This window comes from Halyomorpha halys, unplaced genomic scaffold (assembly GCF_000696795.3).
Source record: "Halyomorpha halys isolate HHAL.00 unplaced genomic scaffold, Hhal_1.1 Scaffold79.1, whole genome shotgun sequence".
NCBI classification, from domain to species: Eukaryota; Metazoa; Arthropoda; class Insecta; order Hemiptera; family Pentatomidae; genus Halyomorpha; species Halyomorpha halys.
In genome coordinates this window covers 1244966-1267927 of record NW_027113124.1, presented here as the reverse complement: position 1 = coordinate 1267927, position 22962 = coordinate 1244966, and the positions used below count along the sequence as shown (strand labels likewise).

The 22962-nt window shown below is 30.5% G+C and overlaps 1 protein-coding gene across 4 annotated transcripts in view; it reads left to right on the top strand.

The window, feature by feature from the left end:
* Positions 1-3253: 3253 nt before the first annotated feature.
* LOC106692950 (tropomyosin) overlaps positions 3254-22962 on the top strand; it is a 36690-nt gene continuing 16981 nt past the window's right edge. Inside the window, exons 1-5 of one of the 4 annotated variants that reach the window (XM_014439226.3) lie at positions 3254-3340; positions 3435-3617; positions 18407-18559; positions 18652-18774; positions 21746-21862. In XM_014439226.3, the coding sequence (XP_014294712.1) occupies positions 3335-3340; positions 3435-3617; positions 18407-18559; positions 18652-18774; positions 21746-21862 (582 nt within the window). In that variant the 5' untranslated portion in view covers positions 3254-3334. Of the gene's footprint in view, positions 3341-3434; positions 3618-8264; positions 8624-12239; positions 12369-18406; positions 18560-18651; positions 18775-21745; positions 21863-22962 lie in introns of those variants that run through there. The other 3 variants (XM_014439228.3, XM_014439229.3, XM_014439230.3) reach the window with 3 other exon arrangements.

Sequence of the window (22962 nt, the reverse complement as noted above, 5' to 3'; positions counted from 1 at the left end):
TGCGGATATAGTTGCTTTTCCTAAGAAGGGGAAGTCGGCAATCATTCTGGATCCCACTGTGAGATATGAAAATAACGACCTTGACCAGGCAAATAAGGTAGATAGGGGAAAGAAGGAAATCTACGATAAATGTATCCCTTTCCTCAAGGAGAAGTTCCGTGAGGGCTTCGGAGAACGAGACTTCAACGTGATACTGTTAATACGTGATACCTCCTATTGATACTGTTCTTGCCAACGACCTCTGCGGATTTGATACATTTCCAGCACCTTCGTCCGCCATATTAGATTGGTTTTTCTTCCTCATTTTATAAAATTTAATGGCTGGGTGCTTGGTGCCTGGCAGTTCGGCATTTAACGTCTTTAGAAAGAATAGGAACTTGACTACGGCCTGGTCAAAATCCACAGTATTCTTGGCGTTTTGTTCTAATAGGCTTTTGAAAGTAGCAGTCCATTTTGCAATGTCTTCCGTTATTTTAGATTTTCCATCCTCTCCATTTTTAGGACCTATCACATTCTTGTTATTCCCCTCAGTGTATTGTTGTTAGCCTCCCTGGGATGTTTCTTTGCGTTATGGGTTCCGAGTCCTCTTTTACACTTAAAAGAGAGTCCACAGATCGGACAAGGGCTTGGGCCTTTTTCTTATTGTCCATCGCCCGCCTCCGTGATCCTGGCTTGGGCTTTGGGTAAACGAGGAAAAACATCTTCTATGGAAATAGTCTTTCCTAAAATTACCCAATCTGCATTAGGCCATATTATGGGACCATGGGTCAGGAAAATATGTGGAATGGAGTATGGCGTTATATATGTAGGTGAGGAATGAGGTGGCTTTCCGAAGAAGATGTTTTAGGATGTGGAATGTTATTAGATCGTATCCAGGGACTTTGCGGATAGGTAATCGTTGAATGGTAGGGCGATTTGCTTTAGGTGGGAGGGTCACTTGGAGCAGAATATTTAGTTCTGTTTCAATACATTTAAAGTGAATTGGGTTAAGGATATCAGGATGTGGAATAAAGATTTTAGAGAGGTGTTTTCCGAATGTTTGTGATTTTTCTTCGTCAGTACTGGTCCAGGTTTGGGATTCGGTGAGAAGTGGGTGGTTAAAATCTTTGGAATTCAGCAGTTTTTTAGTGGTCCTCCATAATGATTTGTCAGTAGTTGTAAGATTTTCTGTAAAGTTGAGTAAATTTGGAATTTTCTAATTTCTACCTTCAGTTTGTTATGTCCATGTAGGTGTAACATGTTTGGTCAGTTGGATATCTGGTCTTGCGCCTCTTCGTTCTTGCTCTGCGTTATTCCGTTAGCAAGTAAGAATATGCTGTGGCAGGTTGTTTTGTTTATTGTTAGAAATTCTGCTAGTCGAATTGTTGTCATTGATACTTGTCCTTATTGATGCTGTGAGTTTTCCTATTGCTCTGTCATGTTTTCAGTCGAATGTTTAAGTGTAGTTTATTTTCTAAGTCACATTTAAATTTGTCCCAGTTGACTCTTCCTGTAATCTATAAAAGAGCGGAGGACTTAGGTAGAAAGCTTGAATGTAAAAAAAGGAGAACGGACTATGATCTGATGAAGGTCATCCAGGGATTCAACAATGGCTTTGGGGGGAAGGGGAGGAAATCTGGGAGGTGACAAACATGTCTAGGATATCAGGGCATTTTTTGAGGGATGTAAACCAATAAGTAGAATTTTTGGGTGAGAGAATAGAATAGGTATAGGAGGTGGAAAAACGTGATAGGTTGTTACCACGGGAATTAGATGTTCTGCATCCCCATCGTTGGTGTTTAGAATTATAGTCTCCTCCAGTAATGAAGCGCGGTCCAAGGGTTCAGAATAAGGAATCAAGGAGATTATAAGAAAGGTTATTACCTGGAGGACATCATACAGCTGAAAAGGTAACATGGAAAGGGCGTGAATGACCGGTAGGTTTTACATCTTAGTTTCTGAATAAACAAGTAAACAACATGGAAAGGACGACTTGAGATGATGGCCTAGGTTGATTGTGTAGCATTAGTTGGATTGGAAGGAATAAGGGAAAGGGATAAGAATGCAAGAACCAGCACGGAAAGCGTTGTCTCGATGGTCTGATCTATAAGTGATGTAGTCTCGTATTTAAAAGTGTGTCCTTTTTGTGAAATGGTTTTCAGTCAGTAGGGCTATGTCAATGTGTTTGTCATGTAGGAATAAGTCGAGTTCGTCTCTGTGATTTTGTAGGCCATTTACATTCTATAACACGCCTGCTTGATGCTTTGTGCTCATCATGGGAAATTAAGCGGGATTTCGAATAGGATTCTAGTGAGAAGGTTCATAAGGGGTTTGATGGACTGTTGAAGATCTGTTAGGATGGATGAAATGATTGAAGTTATATCGATTGGATTTTAATAATGAGGGTATGGATCCAGGGGCTTGAGATAGACAGTCTATGTGACTAGGAGTGCTGGGTGAAAGTTGGGCTCTTCATGATATATTCGAAGCTGAGGTATGAGGAGCTGCGTTGGTTTTCAATGGTAATTGCGACGGGGTGTTTATTGGAACAGATGGGCGAGGTGAAACTGGGGCTGAATGTTGTGGTTGTAATTTTACCCGTAATGGTAGATTATGGGAAGGATTTTGATAAAGTGGAGGTTGAGGTTGAGATAATTATGTTAGATGATTATTATGTTAAAAAACATTTTTCTATTAAATTGTTAAAAATTGTATTGGGCCGTAGTGTGGTTTTTAATGAGCATGAATCATGTAATAATAATTATTTTCAGGTTACCAACCTATTCTAACCAAGGTGGAGTGTCTAGTTTTCATTTCGTGGGACCGCCATAGAAATGAAAATCGATCCCCTAGGCCGACTTCGAACTGGCGCCGCCGCAGACACGAGCTAGTTGAAGTCGGTTCTTTAACTCGCTCGGCTACGAACGACCTTAAATAAATATGATCTGCCCTAAATCAAATCAACATCATTTCGAACTGGACTCTCTGGGACTCATGGTCTAAATGCTCGGTGCACCACTATTTCACTAATGTAAAAACCAAACACTAGATTTTTGTATTTGTGATTTCACTAATTAAATTAGTTAAATAAAGCCTGATAACAATTATTGTTAATAATGAAAACAAATTTATCATTTTGTATATACTACATCTATCTTTAAACTTGCAATATCTTTCTCATTAAATTAGATAAATTTGATTTAATTATTTTTTATTCATTCACTGCTAAGATGTTACAGCTTTCAAGGAGGAACAAGAGTTGTATTTTGAATTACTTAGTTGTGATCGGCGAACTATTGTTAAGAAGATGTTTTGTTTACATCAGTTATCAGTCTAGTTTAATGTTTTCGTTGAAATGCAGGTTCATCTTTACTGCAAATTTTAAAGAATTTGATTTTTTTTTTACCTATTCCTGTGTATTTTTATAGTTTTTTTTATGTTTTTTTTACTATTAGTGTGAAGATGAGTGGGGAGAAATGCGCGAGAGATTTCATAAGGAAGGCCTAGACTTTGAAATTTTAAAGCCAGAAGATAGAATATTACAGGTTTGGAGGTGGTTAGTTGATGCAGAAAGTAATTTACACAACTCAAGGAGAATGTTAGATAAATTGTATGAACAGCAGCATGAAGAGATTGAGGTAACAGGATTTCAATGATATTTACCATACCTGCAATGTACTACCATTTATTCCTTTATAGTTACATAATTTTATTTCTGTAATGTTTGGCTGATTTTGGTTTTTAAATGCTGGCATATTTGCTTGTAACAATTTTCAATTTTAACTACTATTTTTAAAGTTAATGAAGAGTTTTTCAACATATCTTTCTTGTTACTCTTTTGTGTATTTGTTTGGGCTGTTGTATATGAAGTTATTTTATTTCTTTTATTTATTTATTTTTTTTTTTTCGGCCAAGACTCCCTTTGGAGTCCTATACTACCTAACCATGGTTGGGGGTCGAAGTTCTTCATTTTGTGGGACCAGCACTCAATGAAAAAAGTCAATATCCCAAGGCCGGATTCAAACCGGCACCGTCAATAGACATCACATTGGTAAGACTGTGTCTTAACCACTGAGCTATGGGCGGCCCAGTATATGAAGTTGTTTAAAATTGAAAGAATGTTGAAGTCTTATGTAATGTCATGTTTCTTTTTAGCCAATTTGTTTTTTGTTTTTTTTTACTTTTGAAAGGTTTTGTAGTCTTAAGAGTTTTTATAAATCAAATAATCGAGTAGCAGTATTCCTTTTTATCTTGTCAAAATTGTATGCTAATATACTGCTTTATTCCTACTCTACTGTTTCCTTTATTTCTTCTCCAAATGAAAAATCAAGAGATAAATAAAACACCATTTGAAACACACTAATGAAATCCTGTAAATATGAATGACAGGGTTATTACTCTTTGAGAATTTATATTATTTTAATAAATTGATTTAATCAATTTGACTTTATGATTTTATCAATGTTAGTGACCATTACTGTTGTGTTTCACTATAAAGCTGCAGCCTTCAATCTATCCTCAATAATTTCTAATTTATTTTAAGGCATCCATAATGTGATAACTTATGATGGCATAACTTTCTATTGTTAAATATCTCATCTATTCATGGATTTATGTAAATTATTGTATTTATAGTTATATGTTTTATTTTTAAACTATATACTGTTTATCCCATCTCCTTATAAATATTGAGTTATGACTAGGTGTGGTTGCTGTTTTTCTAATATTGTTGTAAAGAAACAAATTACTTCATTTTCTAAGTGAGGTGTATTCAACGTAAGCGTTTGTAAAGGAAATACCGGAGAGAGTACGGATGCTAGGGAAAGTTGTTAAAGATTGTATTTCCCTGACATCTTAAGCCTTATTAAACCTTCATAATTCATCTTTCACTCTATGTTCTGCATTTCAGAAGTTCATTTTCTTCCTATATCTTTGATCTCTTTTTATTTGTATTTGCTTTTTAAAAATCCTCCCCATACTTACATTTATTATTTTATATTTACTATCCATCCTTTTTCTTTTATATTTATATATTTTATCTGTACTGTATTCATATGCTACCTCCAACTTATAGTTACATTCATTACTTTACACTTTTGTACCTCTATTTATTTTGTATATTTTATTTTCAATTTATTTTATATATTAATAAATGGAATATGGTCTGGTCACAATCTAAAAAACTCAAATAGTAATAACTATTTTTATTTGAGCCAACGTTTCGCCCCACGTTGCAGGGCTTCATCAGGGTTAAAATCCTATTCATCTATCCTATAATCCTATAAAATAATATAATACTAGAATATAATAGTATAAAACTATAATAATATAATATTATAATAATATACTGATATACTATACTATACTACTATATACTATAATAATATGATACATAATATAATCCTATAAAATTCTATTCTTCATCCCTATTCATTTGGTATATTGTCTTTCTTTATCATTCATATTTATTAGATCCCATTATTTTAACTTTATTTCTTCTTTGTTTTCTATCTTTGTACATTTTTTTTTTTTGTTAAATATCCCCCCCCCCTCCATTATGTATATTATCATTTACTCTTTACCTAATTTTAATATTCTCTTTATTTCATGCACTGTTTACTTTTAAATTATTTTCAAATTTTACGTACTTAACTTCCATCCCCACTCCTCCCAATACACCGGTTCACTCCTGAGTTTGGCTTCTGTCAAAATAGGTATGAATTTTATTTTCTTCCTTTATTCTTGATGTTATTCTTATCCCCCTTTTTCATCTCTTAGTTTGTACTTTCTTTTATATTTCTTCTTTTTATCTGTTTTCTATTATTACTATTTCCGTTTTCATTTATAGTTTATAACCTTTTATTTTTCTTATTTAATTTTTACGTTTCATTGTATTCCTTTGTGATTTTCCATTTATTTTTTTACTTATGTTAAGTGTTTGTATCTTTTTTAGCCCTGAAGAAGCCCTGCAATGTGTGGTGAAATGTTGTCTCAAATAAAAATAGACATTACTATTTGAGTTTTTTTTATCACACCCAGACCATATTCCATTTATTAATAATACACATAGTCAATCAGCGATCTTCCAGTATTTTATATATTATATTTATTTTATTAATATTTGTTTTTAGTGTAATAATCTTAATAATAATAATCCCCCTCTATTATGTATATTATCATTTGTTTAATTCTTTAAAATATTTTCTTCAATTTGCTAATACTCTTTACTTTAGCATTATTTTATAATGTAACATATTTTCACTGCCAACCCCTAACACTCTTACTTCTTCCTGTAAACCTCTCATTTTGGTGCTCTCCTTCCATCTGCAGGTATGTTTCATATCTTGTTCATTATTTTCCTTTAATCTTGATTTTATTCTTATTCTCTTTTTCCTTTTTTTTTTTAAGTGTAATTTATATTTCTTTTTTATTTATTGTTATTTCCATTTTCATTAATTGTCAAAATACTTTTTGTTATTATTATTTTATTTTACATTTCACTCAACATCTCCTTTTTATTTTTTAATTTACATTGTTCATTTATTTTTACCTAATGTAAGTGTTTGTATCTTTTTTTAGCCCTTATTATTATTTATATTATATTTTTTATTAAATTAAAAATCTGTACTGCTACAACCCATGAAGGATCAAGGATTCAGTACCTTGTAAGGAAGTACTATTGCTAGACCAACGGTTGTGTAAGGAGGTGATTATGTATTTATTACTTATTTTTATTTACGTAGCTCTGCAATGTAGGGTGAAACGTTGATTCAAATTAAACAGTTTTATGACTATTTGAGCTTTTTCTTTGACCTCACCCTGACCATCTTCCTTTTTTTTAAAAAAATATATATGGATTGATTTTTTATCAACCGCTAATTTCCTTCAAGAACTTCTTAATGTTAAGCTGGCTTGTGCAAAAGCCTATGGATCTGAACATAACTTGACTTGGCAGTTATATAGAATAATGACTACCAAGCAACAGGAATAAACAGTAGTGTACATGTGTTCTCTGGTTATGTTAGGCCTATCCACCTCAGGGAGGCATAGGTACTAGGCCCAGGGTTGATGGCCTTCTTTGTGCTAATTAGTATTTATTTTAAATTGGCCTTCTGTTAACTTTAGTTGGTAACCTTTGAATTCCTTCCTATCCTCCTATTCAAAAAAATAATATATTATGTGTATGAATTAATTATGTATTATAGTTATAGTTCTTATGGACTATTCCAGCTTAGTGGGTGGGTGTATAATCAATTGTACACTCTGTTGTAAATGCGGCAGAGAGTCTGAAAAACCTATGAATCTGAACATAACTTAACTTGGTCTTTATATAAAATGGTGACTACCTAGCAATAGGAATAAACAGTAGTGTGCACATGTTCTTCTCTTGATAGGTTAGGCCTATCCACCTCGGGGAGGCATAGATAGCATACTAGGGGTACTAGAGACCCAGGGTTGATGGCCTTCTTTGTGCTGATTGGTATTTATTTTAAATTGGTCTTTTGTTAACTTACGTTGCTAACCCTTTGAATTCCTTCCTATCCTCCCATTAAAAAAAATATATATATTATGTATATAGTTCTTATAAACTATTCCAGCTTGGTGGGTGGGTATATAATCAATTGTACACTCTGTTGTAAATGCGGCAGAGAGTCTGAAAAACCAGCCTATGTGTGGGGAAAATGCCCCAATAACTCCCTCCTCATAATACGCCCGACACCACAGGGTCTAAGATAAAGTAATGAAGTTCCTTGGATAAAAATACTTTACTTGCTTTGATGAGGTTTATTATATTGTACATTAGTTTTGATATTGATTTGTTTTATTTCTATTTATTTATTTTTTATTTGTGTAGCCTTTAATCTATTTATTTTTGTGTTTTACCTTATTTATTATTTTTTAAATTTATGTATTAATTGTTTTAAACTTATTTACTATTTTTGTTCTCTTGCTGTGACTATTTTATTTGTGATTTATTTATACATTGCTATTTATCAATAATTTCTGTATATTTGCATTTAATTTGTGTAACTGAGAAAAAGTGTGTTGCGGATCACTGGAGAGGGGATGTATAAAAGTTTGAAAGGGGAGAATAGCTTATTAAATGAATAGGTAAATTGTTATTTGGCTTTGTGGGAGAAGGAAGAAATATATATAAAAAGAAATAAGTATATACATGAAAAATAAAATGGAATTGTTAAGAAAGATAAAAAATATGTGTATTTGAAATAGATTATATTTAGTATATAGAATATTAATCTTTGAAAAAGAAAAATGTTAATATATGGTAGTGTATATATGTCCTGTTATGGATTGATAGTTACGCTGTTTGTTATAGCAACCCAATGTATTTGGGCAGCATTGCTAATGAAAGCATTTCTCTCTCAATAAAAAAATGGCCAACCATTGTTAGTTTTAACCTGACACCATTAAGTCAGTCATATCTATGTGAATTGAGGCCCTCACCCCAACTGAAAAGGATCCATTGAAGGATTCAGTGAATTGAAGATGACAGTTATGATTCTATTAAAGCAGTAATGAATAAAGAGCTATCTATTACCCTTAACAATAGAACCTTCTGATGGCCAAAGGGCTCCATTGATTGATAGTATCCCTTTATGGATATCTGCTGCTACATATAAAGGTACTTTTAATAATAAGATAAGGACGTACAGAAATAAAAGTTAGTCATAAAACAAATAAATCATTGACTATAATTTTATTTGTATCTGACAAAATAATTATTTAATAATTTTCATTTAATTAAGTATAATACGTTCCATGACAAGAGAAATCGGGTTACAGTCATACATGATCTGTAAACTGGTGGTATTCTCTCTTATAAGGGGCTCCATAACTTGCCTTGTTCAGTGCTGAAACCTGTGAGGTCCCTTCTAAGAGAACAATGTCACTTAAAATTCAATGTGTTTTTGTTTACCCAAAATCTCTCACCTCGTGGAACAGACTATAGATTCAATTTATTTTTTATATTTATTGAAATTTATCTATTTTATTTTTTTGTTTAAAATTAATATTATATTCTTCATTTCGAATTAAAGTCAAATTTAAATATTTTTTTATTTAGTTAGACAAATTAATAATAAATAAACATTGAATGAGGAAATCCAAGTAAGGAGAAAATAAAAAGATCCATTTCACATCGATTGAATCTAAGATAATTTGTGTATGGACCTTGATTGATAGTATGTCACCTTAGCTATCTATTTTAACTGTTCATATAGAAATGCAAAATGGTACAGTGAAACCAAAAAAGTAACCATATTTTGTTGACATAATATGATTATTAATTTAATTTCAATTTATTAGTCCCCATAAATGTGAATGAGGAACTTTGAAGAGGCAGCCAATCAATAAATTCCTGTTTCTACTCCACCTGTTGGTATAAATATTTTACTTAAACCCTTAACACGACAGGTGGATCTGTCTGGTACAGTTACAATTATTTCTCTACCTTCTATATCAAATCACACATTCAATATAATGCATTTCTTTCTATGGGAATTGGTTGGTTGTTTTGAAAATTAAGGCATAAAACCTATTGGTTATCAACACCTGTTTATGTGGAAATGAATTATATAATCAAAAAAAAGATCAAAAATTAATTAGTTCAGAACACTAAAATGGAAGAAAAATGAAAATTGCTATGGGTAACTGAAAAACACTTGTCATGCTGAGGGTTAAACAAATTATAGTACATCAAGTTTGTGGTGTGTCTTATTCTTCACTTGATAATTTAAGGGAATTATCACATTACTAGAATGAAAAATAACCATGAAACATCCAACTTGATAAATTAAATTTGAAATGTTATCGCATTCTTTCAATACGGTGTGGGATTAAACATTTATATATTGATTTATATTGAAAATTTTCATATATTGCTATTTACTTCAAGTATGTTGCGGTCATTTGGAATTAAAGCGTGTTTAAAAAATGAAAGCTAAGTTTTTATTATATTTTGTCTGAAAAAAGATTTTAGGAATCTAATTTTTAAAGAAAATCTTTATATTAAATTTGCCGCTTCTATTGGTTTTGACTATTACTTAACTTGCTGATCTAATAAAAATTGAAATGTGATGCTCAACTTTTAACTAATAACCAGTTTTAATGATGAATGTAAACATTGAAAGTTATTTTAATGGTGCATGGGAACACCACTTGATCACGCCGCTGGAAGTTAGGCTCTGGGACAGTTTCTTTATACACATTTTACATTTTTGTTTTATTTTGGTTAAAATATATTATTGTTTATTATCAAAACAAGTGTATCTTAGTTGATTATTTTTATACACATTGGTCAACCTAAATGTGAACCCCTGTTCTATGTAATAATAATTATTTATAGGTACTTAGAGCTGTTAGTTTGAAACTATGTAATATGGAGCTTTGCATGACTATTTAAAAATAAAAATCAATTAATTATATAAACACAGATTGTCATGTTTGAAGATCTTTAGTATAAGCATTTTATTTATACTTATCAAACTATAATATTAAGAATTTAGTCTACTGCCTATTAAATTACCACTGTTAGTTTAAATTTAGAATACAATTACAAGTTTCAACAATTCTAAGTTAAAATTAGAAATTGATGGGGCAAATTTTAGATAGTAACAGTATGAATCAGATTCATGACATTTACTGAAAGCTTAATCAAGCGAAATAGAAATAGCCTGCGTCATGACATTTCTTACTATAAGCTGTATTGTTATTACATCATTACATTTCAATAATTACATATTAAATACATATAATTTGTACTGGTCAACCTTCTAAAAAAATGTGAACACCTGTTCTGTGTAATTAAATTATTGTTGTGATCCATTTGTTCTTATCATTAAAAAACAAATAATTGTGTTGACTTGTGGCATTTATAAAATACACGAAATTATTATCATTTTACCAAATTATGGAAAATAGTTGACAAGAATAAAATCAATTGTGTCTCAAGATTGCTTGTCTTATTTATTCTAAGAAATATGAATCAGATTCATGTAATTTACTGAAAGCTTAATCGAGCGAAATAGAAATAGCCTGAATATGACATCTCTTATTATAAACTGTATTGTTATAACATCATTAAATTTCAATAATTACATATTAAATACAATACATATAATTTGTACAGGAGGAGAGACCATTTAGGACACATTTTCTTCCTATCTACAACCTGTCACTTGATATTCAGAAAAAATAGCTTTCCTTTGCTATTGAAAAATTTTAACATAATGATGACAAACAATTCAAATTATATAATTTTAATCATCCCTTCATCAATTGAGTTTCATTTCTGTGCTATAAATATTTGAAACACAAATGCACAAATAACTTCTTGTTATACTGATGGGCAACAGATTTTACATTGGTTCAGATCTTGTGTATTACATTAAACAGACATGATGTACACTTATTTAATGTTAAATAAGTATCTCACTTGACCAGAACCTGTTTGCTATTGACATTTATAACAGCTATTATAGCATTTGTTGGGAACAATCAAAAAAACATATTTTATTTTGGACAACATTGGATGTTAGCTGATTTTTTGTTGTTAGCCCTGATGAAGGCTAGAAAAGTTGACACTAATAACTAAGTTTTTACTTATTTGTGTTCTTCACGAACCGCACCCCTTACCATCTTTTCTTTATTTAAATACTTTTGAAGGATTTTGCTACCTCAGTCTTCAGGATGAATTTTTTACTGAAGTATTAGTCATGAATTGACAATGTTTTGAGTATTAGTATTAAAGATGCTGTATTTTGTTATTGATAATTATGATGTGGGATGATGATGGTAGACAATTGGAGGAGATAGGCAGAGACTAAATCTCCACACCTTGCAACAAGTTTAAAATGGAGAAAGAAGAATATTATTCTAGGGAACTATTTAACTATTTATATCTGTATCTATATATTTTTAACCATCTTATTAATTATTATGATGAAAGTTGACTTAGGCACAAATTTTATCAGTAAAAATTTTTCATTGCCGCTATTTTTTTTATTTTAGTTTCCAATGAACATTCCTGAGTTCATAAACTAATTAAACCTCATTTATTTTTATTTACTGTGATTGTTTGTTATCAATCTCTTAACATTGATTTGGTTCTATCCTATTTTAAGTGTTTTGAGATAGTAGATTAACTAGTAATTGTGGTAACATAGTTGACTGTTGCCATTTAGTAAGATGATGGTTATTATTTTTAGTATGGTGCTTAAAACACCTCTTTTGAATTACAGATTACCCAGAATTCAAAAGGAATAAATAGCAGCATCTTGGACTATGATAGCCCCATGAAGATTTGTTGCATGATGAGTTAGTTGCGGAGACTTTTGAAATACTGCTTAAATCAACAATATGAAACCAAAGTGAGAAGATAAAAAACCTGATTTTTTCAGGGTGTAAAATAGATAACTTGATTTATATCTTCATAAGTTGATTTATATCTTCATAATACAGAACAGGATAGAGAAATGTTACTTCAGCTTTCCTTGTGTCATAATATAAAAGGCAGTCTGACCTGTTTAGAAATATTTTGTAGAGGAAATAACAGTTTTAAGTAACAAAACTTAAGGCACTGACTGATTTCTTATTAATATTAAGGAAATGATTTCACCCTCCACATCTTTTTTAACATTAGAAGTATAAATTTCATTATATAGTTATATTTATTGAACTCAATCAATTATTCTTTATATTTCTCCTTGATGTAATGGTTCCATTACACGATGAATTTTTTTATAATATTTTTCTGTCCATGCACTATGATCATCCTTAATTAATTATACAAGGTTTATTCCAAAAGTAATGTCTACCATTCCTTTTAGAAATATGAAAATCCATTTATTTTCAATAATTTCATAATTTTAAAGGTTGAATATTTGTCTATTTTTCTGCATAATCACCACTGTGGTCAATGCTTCTTGTCTTTAGTCAAAATGCTATTACAGTTTTTCTATGCTCACGTGATACCAGTTTCTCCTCCATGTCCTTAAAAAGTGTTGAACCTCATCATTCATCTCTTCATATGCACTAAATCGCTTTCTGGCAATATATTCTTTTAATCCAGTGTGACAGGTGGGTCTGCGGGATCCTTAGCGATATTTATTTCTTTTATATTTTAGTGTTTTACAATAATTTATTTTTTTAGGTTGCATAATGCATTTCTTTATAAATAAATTCAAATATATAAACCATATGATAAGAGGTAAAAAGTACAAAATAATGTTACTGGTTCTGACAGATTCACCAGTTGTGTTGTAGGTTAACTTAGGGAACTTGTGGTAGTCACTCACTACTCACTACAACCAAATTGTAGAAAAGGTTTATGGTAATGTCCCAATGATGCTATTGCTAGAGAGCAACGTATGTGATAGTTTTATTGTTAAGAATATTTGTCCCCTCTCTCAATATTCCTCTGTTCCATTTGTGAATTGATGTTTTTCAGTATTTCACAGTACCTTCCAGTGTTTATTGTAGTCACATCAGGCATGAATTTTGTGAAAATGCAAAAAAATTGTCAGTTGTTAAAGTCATTTGTGTTTTTGGTGTGAAAAGTGATATTATTGGCAGAAAACTGGTATGACATGGGTATACGAAAACTATTGCTGCATTACAGTCTTGACCAAAATGGTAATTACATAGATAAATATTCAACCTATTAAATTATGTAAATACTACGGAAAATGAACACAATTTGGTATCTATAAGCTATAACTTAAAAGTATTTCCTATCTTTAAGCTTACTTCTATTTCCAGTTGAATTTCATTTCTTTTTAGATATTTTAAACTCCGAGAACTTCTCTTCCTAATGAAAACTGTTCTAAATATTTCCTCTTATATCTATACCACTAAAATCTTCTGTTTCTGATGCTGATCATAAATATTTTTTTATCTATACTTATTCTGAGACAATTTTTTTTTTTTTTTTATCAGCTTCCATTCATTACATCAGTGTAGCTAAACCTTATTGTTTATAAATTATCTTTTTGACTTCATATTCTAGTGCTTGAAATAAAACTTGAGAAAGAGAATTGTAGGTTTTTAACCTGAACGGATTAAAATTTTTTTAGAAGGAATATTACTTATCAGTACTCTCTTCTTTTACTTTAATGGCCAACAGTTCATGAAAAAAAAATTATTCACTGATTTTGATCAATGAACTGGTCATAGTCTATTAGTCGTATTCATTTAAGTAAGTCTTAAAATGAGAAAACTATCTTTTTTTACTTTTTACAATTTTTTTGGAAAAGTCTTCATCTATTATTATAATTTCTAGCATTATTAACTCTTCAGGGCTATCTTTTACTGTCTTCTGAACCATCTTACCATTGATTTTATATCTGTTCATGCTGTATTTTTTTAAATTACATTTCACTGGTTTTTATCATTCAGTATCAGGTTCTAGGCTATTGACTAAACAATTGAAGAAACCAGTAGAAAATGATTTTTGAAAAAAGAAGGACAACAGGAATAGGCCTAAAATCAGTTGTAAGATGGTTCAGAAGGTGGGAGGAAATAATCCTGAAATGTCAACCATGTAAGAAAATTAAATAATAAAAAAATATTGGGAGACAAAAATTTCTCTTTAATTCAAAACACATTTTATTTCATTTCAAACCAAGTTCTTAGTTTATAAAGCATGCTTTTTATTAAAATGTTGCTTGCTAAATAACCTACAGCCATAAACTGAATGTCTTAATTTTTTCATCTTCATTAACTATAACCACCTGTATTATGTTGAAAAGTTCTAAATAGTACTTATTGAATGTTACCATGTGCTCAATCAATATTTGTGTTAATCCATGTTTGTTACTACTCATTTGTCTTTAGCTGTGATTCATTAGTTTGTGGGATTAAGTGTGGTTCTCAGTCATGGATTGAATGGTAGAGGTCTCTCATACTTTTTCCTAATTTTTAACCAAATTTATAGTTAATCAAGCAGTAAAAACACTTAGCTTGAAAGTAATCTGCCCACACATTACTCTTAACTCCTGAACAGGATTTTGCCTATTGCAGAATTATTACTGTTCCTTATTTTTAAGCCCAATTAAATTATGTCTGATTTAGTCTGCCAAGTGGTCATAAATGTCTATGATAAAATTTATATACCATTTAAATCTTTTAATTATACTAGTAGTCTAAGGGTTATGAGTTTTACTACCGGAATGGGAGCTGGTTACCAATGTTGTTCATCAAACTTTGACTGAGATCTGAAATGCTTGAGGTTTGGCTACTTCATGTTCATCTGGAATACATGTACACAGGTTTATTTGCCTTTAGCCATTGTTAAAAAAACAAACAGTCTCCATGAGGCCTTCTTACAGACATTGTGGCCTGCAGGAGCACAGATAGCCTGGAATGGGTAACCTAACCTCACATTCCTATGAACTATGGGTTCTTTGGTTCAGCAGCAAGCTAATCCCTAGATTCATAACCAGTCCCTTAGTGGCCAATTTGGCAATTTTCTTCCCTCCAACTCATTCAGATTCAAGGACAGTGACGAATCAGTCTAAATTCACAGATTATGCATTAGTCACAGTCTGCATTTCTATACCCGAAGCAGAACATTCATGGACCAAATCTCTGGGTGACCATTTGATATCCTAAAAGACCACAACGTGATTCCCAATCAAGGTACATGAGGTAGGGTCATCACTTCTATTCATGGTTGGTGTGAGTTACCTCCACTAGGATGATGGGCCTTATAAACTTGGAAGAGAAGGAAGAAGTATGACTTTCCTGCATTGAAGTTCTCTTTTATAGAAATCTTTCTTTACTTCTTCCCATTAAGGTCTGGTCCTCACTTCTCTATTTTGCCTCTTTAGGCTTCACTAGCGATTCTGCTAGAATCTATTTTTAAAAGATGTCCTGTTGATTTCCCTTTAACATGATTGGCTGCCCTTACCACAGCATTAGCAATCATCCCTCCATTTATGTAGTTTGTAACGATAATTACATACATAATGACTATACATACTATAATTTCCTTTGATCAAACCCTTTCTTGAAAAAACTATGTCTCTGATATCTCTTGTCTATATATTGCCTTCTATAATTACCTTCAGGGTCCCGAGGGACTCCTCCATTTCCTGTTTTTATGAAGAGTTAAAGTGGCTTTACCCTTCCTACCATTGAAAGTATTTCCTTGTATCTTTCCTTTACTAAATTATGCAATCTCACTGTCCATCTGGAATACCCGTTCCCGGTCTTTAGACTTATTTACAACGGTCTACCAAACTGCTGCTTTTGACAGATCCTCTTCCCTATGGAATTCCATTCCTATATCTATACTTCACTCCAGTATCCTTTTCACCTTCAAATCCCACTTATTCCATCATTTCCTTACCATCCTGTTTACATAGAATTAAAGTAGATATTCCATATCTACATACAAACTGTTTAAAAACCGCTGCATGAACTCTGTAAATATTTATACTTCAATTAGTATCACTCTTAACATATTTTTTTAATTTTTTTTTAGTTGTTAATGTCATTAATTTAACTTTTTTCTGTTCAAAGAACAGAAAATTACTTTATTATGATTTTTTTTTTTTTATTCTTTACTCTCAGAGTTAAAATGTTGTAGCTTTATTTTAAAGGGATGTATCCCAGATTAAAAAAAATAATTTGGCTTCTTTCTTATCCTCATTATTTATATTTTTATTCTCTGTCTGAGAATGTTTCCATCCTTGTGTTTAATAAACTTCTAGGTTGGCTTCTTTTTTTCTTTAATCTCCTCCAGTATGCAATGTTTGATTTTGACAGAAATCAAATTCCATTTTTCATCCCAAGTCTTTCCAGGCCATCCTCTTGGCTTTTATCTATAACCTTGTTCTTAGCCTCAATTATTTTCCTCTTATTTTGCTAAAAGTTCTCAAGTGTTTTTTGTTTGAAGTATGTTTCTTAACCACAAAATAGATTTTCTATTGAATTTTTGATTGGTTCTTCTTTCATAAAACTGTGCACATTCTCAGAGAGATTTTGCTGTTAGCAACAGTCTTTCCATTCTTTGCTTATAGTTGAAGTATTCTTTTGCCGCTGTTGTTTTTGAAAATTTAAATATGTCTCTGTAAGTTGAAAAAAAGATTAAAATGAATCATCTTCGTTAACAAGAATAAATATTTTATAATTACTTTATCTTTCTTCATTATATATGAAAATGTTTATGTTTGTATTGTTATAATATTAATATTATTAATTAATAAAAATAATTTTTCTCCTGTGTTTATTACTTTCTTCATTCCCTATTCCCCGTATATTTCTTCTTATCCATTGTTCTTTCTTTTTACAATATTGTTTTTACATACGCTCCATTATTAATTTAACTAATTCTTTATACTCATCTATATAACTAAAAGGTTTTTAATGTTACTCATCAATATAACATTCTTACCCACTGTATTATTTATTTATTACTAACATTTATATGTATATAAATAATAATGTTATCAATCTACTACTGTCTTTGTCCTGTTTGTAATAGTTATTAATCAACTAGTTTATATTTTCATTTCATTGTTATGTATATTTCAAAATTTGTTAGTCTATTATTTATTTTTATTTTTTCTCTCTGAATGATGTTTGTTGTCTTTTTGTTTTTATAGCCCTGATGAAGACCTGAAAATTAGGTCGAAACGTTGGAACCACAAATAAATAATTCTTTTGTTTATTTGTGTTTTTTCTGCTGACCACACTTCCCCCCCTCCCAACCATCTTCTCTTATATATCTACGGTCAACTATCTTCACCTCACTATAAAAATGAAATATTTGATTTGACCTTTTAATTTTAAATATGATAAAGTCTGTTCCTATTATTTTAAAATTAATTTATTCATGATGAGGTATTATTTCAGTCTGAGTACAGTTCTAATGAGATTTCACTTTTTCTAATATTAGTTTAAAAGAGGAGTCTAGTAATGGCTGCTTACTAGTTTAAAAATCCATTTTCTAAATTACCTGCATTGTATTGAAAGTGTTCCAAATGTCTGCAAAATTGATTTAAAATATTGGATTCAGGGCAAAGTAAATGTTAATTTGGGGGTAGTTGTTGTTTTTGTGTGTTCATTTCACCTAAATAAATCTTGATATAAGTTTACATAATCCATTAGAAGTAGCATTGGTTTCTCTTTTAAGCCTATGATTTATTTTTTTAAATCTTTTGTTCTTGTTAATACCTAATTTGTGTTACATTTTAAATAATTTTAATTGGTATCTTAGATTTCAACTTATAATTCTCATTTACAGTGTGAAATCTGAGAACTATAAATCTTTGTTAGAACTTATGTAATTTCTTTATAGTTTTTTACAAAGTACTACCTATGACTCTCCTTACTATATATAGTCTAGGAGTAATTTCTTGAAACCTTAAATACTCTGTGTTGATAATTGTTTAATATATTTCAGGAAATGGAAAATTATCTTGGAAAAATTCGTAAATTAGCTGAGAAGAGAACTGATGACCTAGAAAGTGAAAAAGTTTGTTTATACCAAGAAAGGGAAAAGTTAGATTGTCTTCTGCAATCTGCGAATGTAATGGGCTCTAGCCTTTGTGATAAGGTATGATTTTTCTTCATTTGATTGTCTCTAATTCAATTCTTTACTTGTTTTATTTATTTATTTTTAGTCTATATTTTAAAAATCAATCACAGGTCTATAAATTATTAGAAGAAAGAAATCAAGCCGAAAAAAATTTTGAAACTTTAAAGGCTCTTCAGCTTTCAGCTAATGGCAATATTGACGCTGATACTGACATTCTTGCAGAAATGATTAAGGTGAGGTATTTCACTTTTTTCATTTAGTATCATCTTAATATTTTTTTTTATCTAAAATTTATTAAGTTCCCCATTTAGTTCACCATTTGAAGGAAATATTTGATTTGCTTTTCAAATTTGCATATTTAAATTATATTATTGTTCCATTTCGTTTATTTTACATATATTATTATAATTATATATATATATATACTCCGAGGTTCAAAAATATTCGGACTTTACTGAGACTTTTATTTTTTATTAATTCATCTATTTTTTTATGAGTTGTTATGAAATTGCTGATGTTATTTAATGTATTTTTTAATCTGACTCATTTAAAACATAACATTATTCCAAATCTCATCAGGTTTCCTTAGAAAATTGCTTACGAACATTAGCCTTTTTCTCTTATTGTCTTGTCTTATAAAATGCCTTTCCTGTGCTACTCTTCTTTTATTAGAATGTGACAAACCATTAAAACACTTAATGTGGGTGCAATAGTTTTGCACAAAGCTTAGGGGCACTCATTTGAGGATTTTTTTTCTGATCCGTTTAGCTATGAGTCTTCCATTTCTAACATTTAACAATAAAATCATATTGAGGATAAGTATGTATGTAAACAATAAGAAATTATGTTTTTCGAACACATTTGACTCCAAATTTTTTTACTTCTCTGTTAAAAACGTGTATACTACAATAAATTATGTTATGATTACTTTTGTACACTTTATTGTTTACTTTTATTGTGTTGTGTCCTCTTGAATCAACAAATGGGTAAAAACTCATAAAAAAGTTCATAAAAAGTAACTAAAAATATATTAAAGTTCTAGTAAGTTCTGAAGAAAAAGAAATTTACACTTACTTCACTGTTTCATCAAAGATGCAATGTCTACTTTTATATATATATATTTATATTTACAAATGAAACATATTTATTTGGTCTCAAAAAAATCTGATGGCAAAGAAGTTTGCTGTATAGTAGGCCATGAAATTCATTGACAAATATTATAGAAACAATTGAAAAAAATGCATAAATAATGATTGATTATGTGAAAGGTATTTACTATATCTTTTTTATTCTTAGAGGTAAGTCCCACCACTCCTGTTACCCTTTGTAAGGCTAGATAATGTTTTTTTAATAAAGCAGTGAAAATCACTCTACTTTTTCAAAATCAACAGCATACATCAGCACATATTCATAAATACTGAATCAGTAATCTATATTCTTGTGTCCCTGATAAATTTTTGTGCCTTATAAACTGGCTGCTATTAAGGATTGGACAGGTTATCCTTAAACAATCCTATACTTGAATCTTGCACATAGCATTGTTTATTGTTATTTTTATGAAAGATCTGCTTCAACAATGATACATTTTCTCCATAGTATCAGAAAGTTAGTTCCCTTTGATCTTACCATATCTTCTTCTTGCATGTCTCTACAACTCTTGAAAAGTCTAGACCTTCTGTAATGATACTATTACATGCTTTTCTAAAATTGATTTAAAGAGGTGATGTGTGGGCATTTTCAACTTAAAGTCTCTCTTAAATCAAGTCAGATCAGCCTTCTTAGCCTCTTTTGAAAACCTAAAATACAAATTTTTATGCAAATCAAAAATTATAAATTTTTGGAGGATACTTTTTTTCTGCCAGCATTCCTTGTTCACAAAATAAATCCATAACTCCTGATAATGTTATCAAAATCCATCATAATTTCAACCATTGGAAAACTGAATTTCTGTTCTTTCAACCCATATGTATACCTTTAAAATTTAATGGTTTATATGGTAAAAAACAAAAACAGTTTCATATTAAGAAAGATTTCTCAATGTTTTATTTTATATCTCCAGATCTAATTTGTTTACGAAAGTACGGTTTGTATGCTGATGGTTTCCAAATTTACCTTTCCTTCTCTCCTTCTGATCTATTAGTTGCCATGGAGAAGCTTTAAGAAAACTTGAATCAAATTAGTCACTGGGCAAAAGAAAATAAGTTTAAGTTGAATGCAGAGAAGACTAAGGCAATTGTAATATGATCCAATCACCTCCTGAAAACTATTCCCCTTTTCAACCTTATTCCTAAACAACAATTCCTTCCATACGTTAAAAACCTTGGTGTCACAATAGACCAAACTCTCTCCTGGAAAAACCACATTTCCTATATTTCCCATCGTACTTTTTCCACCCTAAAGTATTTAAATTATCTTCATCACCTGCTTCCTTTTGAAACCCATAGGCTCCTGGTTACTTCCTTAATATTCCCCCACTTTGATTATTGCTGTGTGGTTTATAGGGGTGTCTCTGGGCATCTCAAAGCAACATTAAAATGGTTAATTAATTGCTTTGTACAATTTATCTTTAGGGTTCCCAGGGGCGGCTCTGTTACCCGATTTTATGAAGAGTTAAAGTGGATTTACCTCTCCTTCCGTCGTATATATTTTCTTGCTTTCTTCCTCAATCAGGTTATTCAATTCCACCATCCATCTCTGATATCATTCAATTTAAATCCTCAATGCATGCCCACAATACCCGTCACAGCCTTCAGACTTACATATAATATAGCTATATTATACAGCTTTATCAGAAAAAATTTATTTTGACCTACTATATAGGAAATGTAAAATTGAAGTAGAAATAAATGAATAATTGGAGGAGGAAGGAGATGAGTTTCTATATGAGGATCAATTTAATTTTAGAAAATAGATCAGAAAAATAGATACAAGGAACCATTGGAAATATCAAGGACTAGACTTGATAAAACATTGATTTTTGCGAGTTGGTGCCAGATGTTTAGACGTAATTAGATTCAGTTAACTTCAAATTGATATAGGATTGTTTACAAGTTAGATAAATCTTTCAATTATGCTTATAAATTTGATCAGGATTGAGCTAGGTTTTGGAGGCTTGCTAATCATGTTAAATATTTAAACATCATAATATCAATTGTGTAACAGTCAGATATTAATGGCATTGGTTGTTTTTATTTTTCATTTCAGGTTTCTTTTGAAAAAGAATGCCTGAAAAGAGAAGTTGCAGAATTGTCTGATCGTGTCGTACCCCTCGAAAAATCCTGCCGACAGTTAGAAATAGACAATGAAAGATTGTCTTTCAAGGTCAGTGTAATTTTGTTTTCTTTTATTAGATAAAACTGGTTATAAAATTAACAAAAATCAAAGCTTTTGTTAATTCTTTTTTTAAATGTTTATCATTATATAACTGTAAATCTTTTTATTTATTTATTTTATTTTTTTGGAGAGGAGAGGTGTAGATTTAATCAATTTAGTGATTGTTCCTTGGGTTCTTGGAGTTGCTAATATCATCTTGTTCTAAATCTAGCATTATTAATTCATTATTTGTTTGGGTTACCTAACATTAAAGTTGCCTAACTCTACTCAATCATTCTTTAATGCAATTTCATTAAATTGATTGAAAGATAGCTACTTTACTGTTAGGGTACCTTAATAAGCCTGGCTCTGGTCTACCAGGGCTAGATCTTCACTTATTCTAAATGGTGACTATACAATTGAAGCAGTTTTAATTTTGATTAAGGATGTAATCTTTAAATACTACCTGTTTATTACCATGTATGTTGGATCTCCGACATATGAATCTAATTTGGGACTTCCTCCTACTTATGTACCATTTGGCTTATTTATTTAAGTTTCCGTTTGTTTTCTGTCATAATTTCCACATGAATAAACATGATTGAGGAACCAATATCATTCCTCATTATTATATTCTACTTATAGCTGTTATACTTGACCATATTTTTGTTATAAAAATTAACTGCTGAAGGAGTTTTCTTGATTCATGTCATTTACATGACACAACTATCTCATTCTTTTTTTCTGTATGCAAGATATTGAATTTATTATTATTTTTTATGTTGGTTTATAGCTGAGTGGGTATTAGAGGTAATTATTTTTTAATTTATATGTATATATAGTTGACTGTAAGAATTTAAATATAAGAAGATGGTCAGGGTTGCGGTCAAAAAAAGAACAAATAGTTTATAACTATTTAAATGTCCGACGTTTCACCCCACTTTGCAGGGCTTCATCTGGGCTAAAAAGATACAAAAAAAAACTGAGAATATAACAAAAATAAGATACAATAAGGTAATTTAAGCTAAGATAAATATTATGTAAAAATAAAGTGATAAGAAATTACTTATAAATAAAAGGAAGGAAGACTTAAAATACTATCAATATAA